The 9,999-nt window shown below is 37.3% G+C and overlaps 1 protein-coding gene across 1 annotated transcript in view; it reads left to right on the forward strand.

Moving 5' to 3' along the window:
• The window catches only part of LOC112163022 (astrotactin-2), a 313,961-nt gene that overhangs the window by 239,521 nt on the left and 64,441 nt on the right, over nt 1–9,999 (forward strand). Inside the window, exons 14-16 of the mRNA XM_024299108.2 lie at nt 6,329–6,453; nt 7,240–7,344; nt 7,562–7,741. Of these exons, the coding sequence (XP_024154876.1) occupies nt 6,329–6,453; nt 7,240–7,344; nt 7,562–7,741 (410 nt within the window). The remainder of the gene's footprint in view (nt 1–6,328; nt 6,454–7,239; nt 7,345–7,561; nt 7,742–9,999) is intronic.

Raw genomic sequence — 9,999 nt, forward strand, 5'->3', positions numbered from 1 at the left:
CAATGTTTATTACAGCCTCAGTGGAATTAGACTTTGAATAAAAGTTGCTCTAAATCAGTGCATTCAGCATGCCCCTCTTTTAAGGAGACCCTTGTGAAGAAGTAGGCAGTTAGTGAGGTGCACTTCTGCACGACCTTTGCTGCTACACACTAAGAAAATTACAATTTTCATTTAACAGAGTTGTTTTTTTGTTATTAAAGGTGAGAACATCTAACAGTTTATATTTAACAAAATATATTTTATAAACTAAAATGTGGTTCCTAAACAGTATTAAATGCAAAGTACCAAAAACTACTTGTTCCTTTTGAAATCACTTGTTAGTTTTTCCATATGCTCTGTTTAAGACGATTGTTTTGCAGAAAGTGTTTTCTTTTTTTTTTCTTTTTTTTCCTCTTTTTGTCCACCAGAGACTCACTAATCATCCCATTCAGGGATGATTCCAAACTGTGTGCCTATGAAGCATGCTGCGGCATGGGACAATCCCAATTTTCCTTTGCAGCACGTTTTCCGACTCTGCAGCGTGTGTGAAAGTAGAAGATTAAGACTCCACATGAGCATAACTGATGTTATCCACCGGCAGCTGCAAAATGATCCTGTGTAATAGTAGTTTAGAAAGCTTGTATTATTCATAAATCGTCATATTTTATATTTTTACGTGCATGAAAGCAGTCTTCGACAGTCATGTTGAAGATGTGCAGGGAAATTGTGTGCAAAAGCATTGTCTTTTATCATCTTTTCTGTTGTCACAAACAAATATGAGATCAGGTGAACTGCAGACTACTCTTTTACAACAGTTGTTGACAGTAGAAGGAGCTGTATTGCCTCGAAAAAGTATCCCTTAAGTCAAACAAGAAAGAGATTTCCTCCTTTTAAATATAAGGTAAAGGCATTTCCTTCCTCTTTCCTGGTTCTCTTTCATCCACTATGACAGCAATTCAACTTTCAAACCGTGCTGCAGTAATTTCTGTCTCCAGCCCTGCATGTGGGATACACTGGCACCCAGTGGCATCTCATGCTCAGCTCAAAGTGTTGTTGGGTTCTGGCTTAAGTTCAGAATATTCCTTTGTGGTGGTTTGCATTAAGACTGTTGACAGTTAGATTCAGCCTTTGAGTCTACATTCTACATGTCTATCAGTAAAAATGACCGTTGCGCCGCCCCATCTTGAATCTTCAACCCCGTCTCAGGATGAATTGCTCTCTCCTCTTCTATCCCAGTGGAGAAGTGAGCCTTCCATTTCATTCTGAGCTGAAATCACCTCCTGACTAGACATTTCAAACTGTCTCCTTTGCAGTTCAGCTCTGAGGTTCTCTGACCTGCAGTTTTCTCCAGCACACACATACAAAGAACACAACACATTTGTGTTTCTCTTGGTGTTCTTACTGTATAATGTCATTAAAATAAGCACAGTTGTTTATTTCCTTTCATATAATTGCTTAGGGAGCTTGTGTTCCACCTCGTGTTGCTTTAGTTCCAACATATCAAAGTGAAGTCTTTTGGATCCACACATGAAATGTAGCACCATAACCACACACAAGTCCATGGTTTGTCCATTGAGAAAGAGACAGACCACCCTCTAGTGGCTACTTGTAGAATTGCACTTTTGTGACTTCACATAATCAATATAAAGTAGTTATTAAACTAAAACATAAAATATACAAGAAAATAATTTAAGCACTATATTTTACATGCAATTTGCTATTTATGCTACAATAAAGCAATTTTGTGACCAAAATCGTTTTACTTTTTGAATAGATAATCAATCTTTGAATTTTCTGTTTTGATAAATAATACAACTAGAGCATTAAAATAAATGAAGATTAATATCAAGGAGTAGATTTTACAAAATACACTCGTCTGAATTGTGAATAATGTCAAGGTCCTAAAATAGAGCTCACTCATTGGTAAAGGAAAATAGGTGATAAATCACCAGCAGATCTCTACAGTAGTTGTAATATTGTGGCCAGGAGTATTTATTTACAGATGTGAAGCATGATGCTTGAAACTCTGATAATCAAATTCTCTATGAAAGGACAGCAAAAATGTAACCAGGACATTTTATCCTTTTAGAAAAAAAAGATAGTACTTGGTGCGAACCAGAAAGTAAGCATAATTTTTTAAAGAAAAATAAAAACAGATAGTATCTGGTGTGCACCCGATAGTAAGCAGAATTTTTTTATTTATTTATTTTTTTTTTTAGAAAAAAAAACAGTATCTGGTGCCCACCAGATAGTAACCAGAACATGTTTTTTATAAATAATAATAAAAAAAAAACAGAGACATAGAAACAGTACCTGGTGCACACTAGATAGCAACCAGATTTTTTTTTTACTTTAATGTTACTTTAGGGGCTCCTTACAGCACAAGAAAAGGGACAAAATATTTGCTATATATATATATATATATATATATATATATATATATATTGAGAGAGAGAGAGAGAGAGAGAGACATAAAAACAGTTTCCCTCTAAAAAGCTTTCCTGATAACTCTCCTCATCACCCATTTTGGAGGAGAGAGCAGGTGGGTATGGAAGGGTAACAGGATGCAGAGCAAACCAGAGAGGTTTACCACTGTGTAATGGGCTGAGTACAAGGCAAACAGTTATTAGAGTCTGTCTGCAGGGAGGAATACTGAAGCTGGTTCTTGGGTTGCAGGGAAGGAAGTAAGACCCAAAAACAACCAAAAAGGGAGACAAAACGATTGGATCTTAGATCCAGCTCGTGGTATAACGTGTGCTTTAAAAGTTTTAGCACTAACACTGAGAGAAGAAATCGGGTGGAGGCTGTTTTTAAATATTTGTCTTGGCTCCACTAAGTATAAATGTATGTATAAAATGGGAGAAGATGGTTTTGTTTTGGAGATTCTTATTTAGATTATGTTTTCTTTTTTTTCATTTGCAGACGGAAGCAGCATTGGAGGCTCATTTCTACTGGCCTTAATGAAGTCACATGGGTGCTGAATGATACATAAGTAGATAGGCAGGAGTTTTTTTTTTCTCACTTCTCCAACTGGTGTACATGTATGGCTAAATATCAAAAAAGAACATATTTTATACGGATATTTCTTTCAGAGTTGCTCTTCTTTGTTCTGTCGGGTACTCTCTTCAGAGGTTGCCACAGAGAATCATTCGCCAGAGTCCACCACCGTCTGTCCTTCCTCCTTCTGCATTCCTGTCCTGAACACCATCACTTCCTCTTCACCTGTTTCCCTCCTGCACCTGTCTGTTAAAGTCTGCCCCATTCACCACTCTGCCCCCTCTAGGGATACCTCATCCATTTCCCTCCAGAATTTCTCCTTCTCCTCAAGCTCACATCCCACCTTAGGGGCATAACCACTGCCCACGTTCAACATCACACCTTTAACTCCCAGCTTCAGACTCATCGCCCTATGTGACACTCTCTTCATCTTCAGTTCAGAACATTCTTAGAAAACGCCTCCCTCTGGATCATTCTTCTTTTCATTCACACCATAATGAAACAGCTTGAACTTGCTCCCAATCTTTAAGTTTTACTCCCTTTTTCTACCTTGTCTCTGAAGCACACAGGATATCCACCTTTCTCCTTTCTATTACGCTGGTTACTAGTTTTCCCTGTCAGTCACTGCATTCAAAGTTCTAATTAAAATCCTAAACTCTTCTGACTTTCCTTTTAACTCTCTCTCTCTACAAGCACACCTTCCTATTCTCCAATGACGAACAATAGTTCAATTTCCACTGGCATCTAGTCAGCAGCACAGACTGAGGTGCCATTGTTCATTTGAAATCCAATACAACGGCACACAGAGCCTAAAACCAGACGATCGTCTTACTTTCCAAATATCCTTAACTGTCCATTTTTGAGTGTGTATTTTTATTGGAGGGTAGGTTGACCAACTCAACAGAACCTCAAACTTTACTTTGTCTTGCTGAAACGCTGTTTTTGCAAACAGTGTTAAGTAAAGCGAAGTAAACTCAGAGACATCAGAGATTATCGATCAGGATGATATATGTCAAGCAGCTCTGGTTACTTTCCAGAGAGACTCACTTATGTGTGACATGTTTGTCCTTTTAACCACTATTGTAAATAATCATATGTTTGGGGTGGAAATGATCTTTCTGTGAAGAAAAGCAACAGTCTCCTGTTGCTGACCATATTGATTTGGTTTGGGTCAAATGGGGAAAGATGGATATTCCTCCTTGTAATGAGCTGTCAGTAGAATAAATGTCAGTTTCCTTCCTGCAATGCACACACACCAGTCAGCATAAAACCTATTCTGTAAAAATCATTGAAAATACGGGAAATTGCACAAACAGATGGTTGACTTTGTGTCTCACATTCCTCCCAAAAATATGTAAAAGATTAAAGCTACACTATATCCAATCAGCAATTTTAATATTTAAAGTCTCACTCTAATGAAAACATTGTTAGTTTGGCTGATGGGAAATGGGGGGAGGCTTACTCTGCACTAAGAGTTCCGCCCACAACTCAGAGTTGAATTTCTAATGAACTATGAATAGATTAAAGGATGATTGGATTGGGACTTTAAATGGTCTTTATGCCACAAGTTAAGGTAGTGTTCAGAGCAATCTCCTCGCTTTTTAGAAAAATGCCCTTTTTTTAACCATCTGACATGAATGGAGCTCCTTTCGGGGCATCAAGGTCAGGCTTCGTCTAGGCTTTAAATCCGTCTTGGTCCACACACCTCCAAAGTCTCCCTGAGCCACAGCATCAAGTCAGCTGATTTAGTTCTTGCAATCAATATGTTTTTTTGTGACTATAAGCTGCACTAATCTTTTTACAGCACCTCTCCTCTCTCACTCTCTGCTTTTGAGTCGATCCTTCCATCCGTCTATTCTGACTAGAGAGCCGTGATTGCTTCGAGGAGGCTTTATGGGTAAAGCAAGCGAGAAGAGAGGCAGGGATAAACAGGATGAAAAATTGATATGGCGAACAGCAGAACTACTTCCCATCCCACCTCCTGAGTTTCCGTGCCATAAGGACTGAGCTATGAGACTCCGTCCTGTGAAAGTGGATAAGGGGAAGTGTGTTGCTGCAGCTTGCCATGCTCTCAAAATTCAACAAGAAGCTTCTTCTACAGAGAATGAACTCTGACTCATTCAGCTCAACCAGTTACTCATATCCATTGAACAAGAAGGGGGTTTGCCATACAAAATCCTAAAAGCTTTTTGCCATTTCTCAGGGTATTAATTTCTCTTATATTTTTAGCATTTATTGTGGAGTGAAATATTGAAATGAATAAAAAGAATGCATCTAAGCAAGGTATTGATATTGTTGTTTGGTTTCCTTTGGGTAACACTTTATAATAACTACACACTATGAAGCTTTAGTTGAGAATGAGTTAACACTTAATTAATAATTTATAAAGCCTCACATCTACTTTATTAAGCATTAGCAAGTCACTTATATGTGTTGTTTTTAACCCTTTATTTATGATTAAAATGATTACTGTAATGTGTTTATTAATGGATGAATAATAGACTTTATTCATTAACAATTAAACATTTTTAAATCAAGTATTAAATGATTTACAAATCGGTTATTTAGAGTTGTATCCACATTTCAGTACTTTTTGCACTGTTAATAAATAATTTATAAACCCATATTCCTGTTGTAACTCATGATGAATTCATGTAGTTATAAAGCATTTACTCCTTGTTAATTAACACTTTTTGTGAACTATTTATGCCGTATAAAGTCTTTAAACATAAGATCTAAAGGCTTTGTTATCTGCTCAATCTTTGACCTGAGTTTCAGCGATAAATTCACACACAGATTAATCAATATTTAGAAAAAAATATCTAAAACATCACAAGCAGAACACACAGGACAGCAATGACCATATTCTAGCTGCTTCATCCCATTATGTCCTTCATCAAAACCTTTCAGACAAAAGAATCCAAAATGTCCTTTTGGTTCAAATACATTGCTCATCTTTTATAGAGAAGTGTTGCATCATAACTGTAGCACTTTTCCAGTAGAATAAACAGTGTTTCAGTGTTCTTTTTTTCTGTTTTACTGCTAAATTGTTGCCTCAAAGTGTTCTGCACTGCAAACAACTCTGAATAAATGTGTGCACAAAAATACCTTTTTCAACATATTGGTGAGGTGGCCACTTTTACAACTGCATAATGAGTCCAGGATGATGAGCAGAAAGTCTATGAAATATGAAAACCACTACATAAAACATGATCACACAGAACCAACAACTTTTCAGAATCTCATTCGCTGGATGATGGAAGAGGCCGGCAGCTGGAAAAAGCCCTTCAGATCTACGTGTGTTGATGTAGAAGAAAAGTCCTTACTTCTGTTTTGTTTTTATCTCTTTTAGAGATAACAACTTCATCAAGGACTTCCCTCAGCTGGCCGATGGGCTCATGGTCATTCCTTTACCGGTGGAGGAACAGTGTCGTGGGGTTCTGTCAGAGCCTCTTCCCAATCTGCAACTACTCACAGGTGAGAGTATTTTTGAACCACTGTGCCACCGTGCAGCCCCAAATATTTAACCCAAAATGTGATTGGGCAAAAAACAGACATTTTACATTTGGCGACCAGTTTGAAAAATGAACAGAAACTGTCAAACCGCCATTTCATTCTGTCACTGGTCCTTTTGACATGTTAGTCTGCGGAAGGGCAGAGCCAATTAGACATTTAGCTCGAGATGTGCAACTCTACCTCTGCTTCCTAATCCTTCCATTAGCTAAATTGGCATTTAGTCCACCCTGACCCCTGGTATATTCTACCAGAGATCTGCTTTCTCCAAAATTGGGCGCACACACATGCGTACACGCACTGAAGCTAAATTGCCCTTTTCTTTCGCTGTGCATGAATGTCTCAGGTGTAAAAAGATTTCCAGAGCCACAGGCTCAAGGTTCCCGTAAGCACTTAAGTTATTTATTTATTTCCCTTGCTCTTCACTTTTGTGACTTTAGTTCTAAGCCGGTGTGAAAGTTTGGTAATTGAATTGCACGGAAAGCCAAGATTGCTCGTACTTGTAATGTCAGCAATCCAATTGAAGTTCGAGCTGCACTATATATCAGCACTGATCCGGGAGCAGCTGGGATGTGGGCCGTGATGATAAATGTTGTTAAGGCAATAATGGATACCAGAGGGTAAGCAGTACACTGTATATGTGTTCTTTTTTATTTTATTTTATTCCTTAACTCAAAATTTCAGCCTAACTCTATGGTTGTTGACACTATAATTCATTTAAAACTGTTGTTTTGTTTGTCTCTTTTTCAGGCCATGCCCAGTTCAGTGAAGCAGTAGGCTACCCAATGGTTCAGCAGTGGAGAGTACGCAGCAATCTTTACAAAGTCAAACTCAGCTCTATTACCTTATCTTCAGGTCAGCATCTGGACAGTTTTTTTCCCCCATAGTATCAACACACTATAAATTCTTTATATTAAACCAAAAATAGGTTTATCGCCTAGCTTGCTTGTCTATGAATTTGTTTGATGGATCGTGAAATACATTTTCCTGCCTGACGCTCATCTGCATTGAACTCAGTTGACAGACTCTCCTTTCATCTTTTTGTTTTTCCATTTCATTCCTGACATGGTAGGCTTTTCGAAGGTTCTGAAGACGCTTTCTGCAGACAGCACACGTGAAGAGCTCCTGGCCTTTATCCAGGAATACGGCAGCCATTACGTGTCTGAGGCGCTCTATGGTTCTGAGCTCAGCTGCAGCATCTACTTCCCCAGCAAGAAGGTCCAGCAGCAGCTCTGGCTGCAGTACCAGAAAGGTGAGTTCACTGGAATATGTCAGAACCAAGAGTCCATATGTATAAAATCAACTTTAAGAAGGGGTCAATGGACTTAAGATACTACAGCTTTGATTATTTCATTTATAGATGCATTTGCTACATCTTTTTTAAGAAAAAAGCAGAATTTAAGACACTATACAGATATTTAAGGCACAAAGTATATGAAGGACAATAATAATCCCTTTTATTAGTTGGCTTGAGCTAATTTTTCTTGACACTTTTCTCCAAAAATGTTTTTCCATATGCCTTACAGAAACTGTGTATACAGTTATTATGCAGCGTATCCCCCACGATAAACGAGGGAACGCTGTATTTATAAAGGTTTTTGAAAACATATTACCTGGATGAAGGGGAGTAAAGAGAAACAATTACTTTATAAGATTATTTATCTTTAAATTAAGCAATACTGCCCTAGCTTTAACCAAGGTTGAAGACTACAATTTCTGTAGGAATAAACCAGGGGTCAGCAACCCTTAACAGTAAAAGAGCCATTTGGTCTCATTTTCTACTGGTTAAAACCTAGAAGGAGCCGTATCTTTACCTTTTACCTTTAGTAGAGGCCAAATTAGCAAAAAATCTATTAGCATAAAATTCCTCGGTAAATTAAATCAACCAAAAATTTTAGCATTTTGCTAAAAGAAAAGCTAAACTCTAAATTAGCATTAAAACTCCAGAAGATAACAAATTAGCCAAAAATGCTAGCATATATTGCTAAAGTATTAGCTAAACTAGCACAAATAAGCATAAAAAAACTCATTAGAGGGCAAATTACCCAAAAATGTTAGCTTGTTGTTTAATCCCTATCTGAACTCCATATTAGCCCTTAAATTTCTCAGTAAACTACATAAGTTAAAAATGTTAGCGTGTCGCTATGTAGAAGCTAAATTCTTAATTATCCCAGAAAAACTTCAGTGGATAACAAATTAGCTCAAAACATTATTATTTTTTCTAATACATTAGCTAAACTCCAAATTAGCCTAAAACCTCCAGTGAACAAAAAACTAGCAAAAAACGTTAGCATGTTGCTAAAATAGAAGCTATCTCTAAGTTTTTTGAAAATCACTATTATTTTATTTTTCTTCGTCCAGTGAGCCACCATGGAGAGATAAAAGACACGCATGTGGCTCTGGAGTCGCAGGTTGCAGACACCTGGAATAAACCAATCAAGTTTTCATAAATGAATGGATTTTAATACAAAAAGGCATTACAGTCTGTTGGAAAGATGAATATATATTAAGAGTCAAACTGTTTACATGGGTTAGAATAAAACTTTATCTAATTAAAAAAAATGTAACGTTATTGTTAAATACTGTTTGAGATAAATCCATAAAAATGTAAATTTAAATGGTGAAAACTAAGTCATACAGATAGCCAAATGAAATGAAACAATTTTGCAATTACATAAAAGAAAAAACTTGAGTTTTTTTTTCTTTTTTTTTTTCCATAGCTTGAAATAAATTCTACCGTGATCTTTTTCCTGGGAAACTTAAATGTTTCTGAGAATTTACTGTAACATAGGGCACCTAGCAGGTTCCTACATATAATCATTAGTCCAAGTACATGAAAGGTTAACTCTATTACAGGATGATTGCACAGTGGGCCTTGCCAGAGCACTTATAGCTCAAAATGGCTAAAACTTCACCATGTGATGGCCTTCAGATGAGAAATAAGGATGTGCAGATAAGAAAAATAACTGAAGCGGGAGACAGGATGAGAGCCTCCCAGCCTCAGCAAAATCTTTAACAGCCTATCCTGGAAAAAAAAAAAAAAGAAGTGCAATGAGGAAAGCCGCGAGGGGGGGATTACACTATCCATAAGGGGAAGTCAATTATAAAGCTCTTCACCAAGTCTGAATCGATACACACTCATCAGCCACAGCACACATGTGCAGCACCAATTTTGTGTCTGGAACACAGGAACCGCTGCACTCCTACAAACTAGTTCTATTGGTCATTTTAGAGCGATGGTCGGGGTTATAAATACAAGGAAATTACTTTCATGAAACTGAGGAAAAATATAGGCAGGCTCCAAGTCTTTGGGCAGGTAAATCTCAGTATATGATTATCTTCACCTCCTACCACTCTTAAAAATGTGCCTATTAAATAAAAGCTGAAAATTGCCATTGTTATATCACCACTTTCTGGTCATTAATGCCAGAAAGAATATCGATTTAGACAGAAGTTAAAAACACAACTGGATGATAATTTAAGACCTGTATTGTCTGGATAGAAGCTCCC

This window comes from Oryzias melastigma, linkage group LG12 (genome assembly GCF_002922805.2).
Source record: "Oryzias melastigma strain HK-1 linkage group LG12, ASM292280v2, whole genome shotgun sequence".
NCBI lineage: Eukaryota > Metazoa > Chordata > Actinopteri > Beloniformes > Adrianichthyidae > Oryzias > Oryzias melastigma.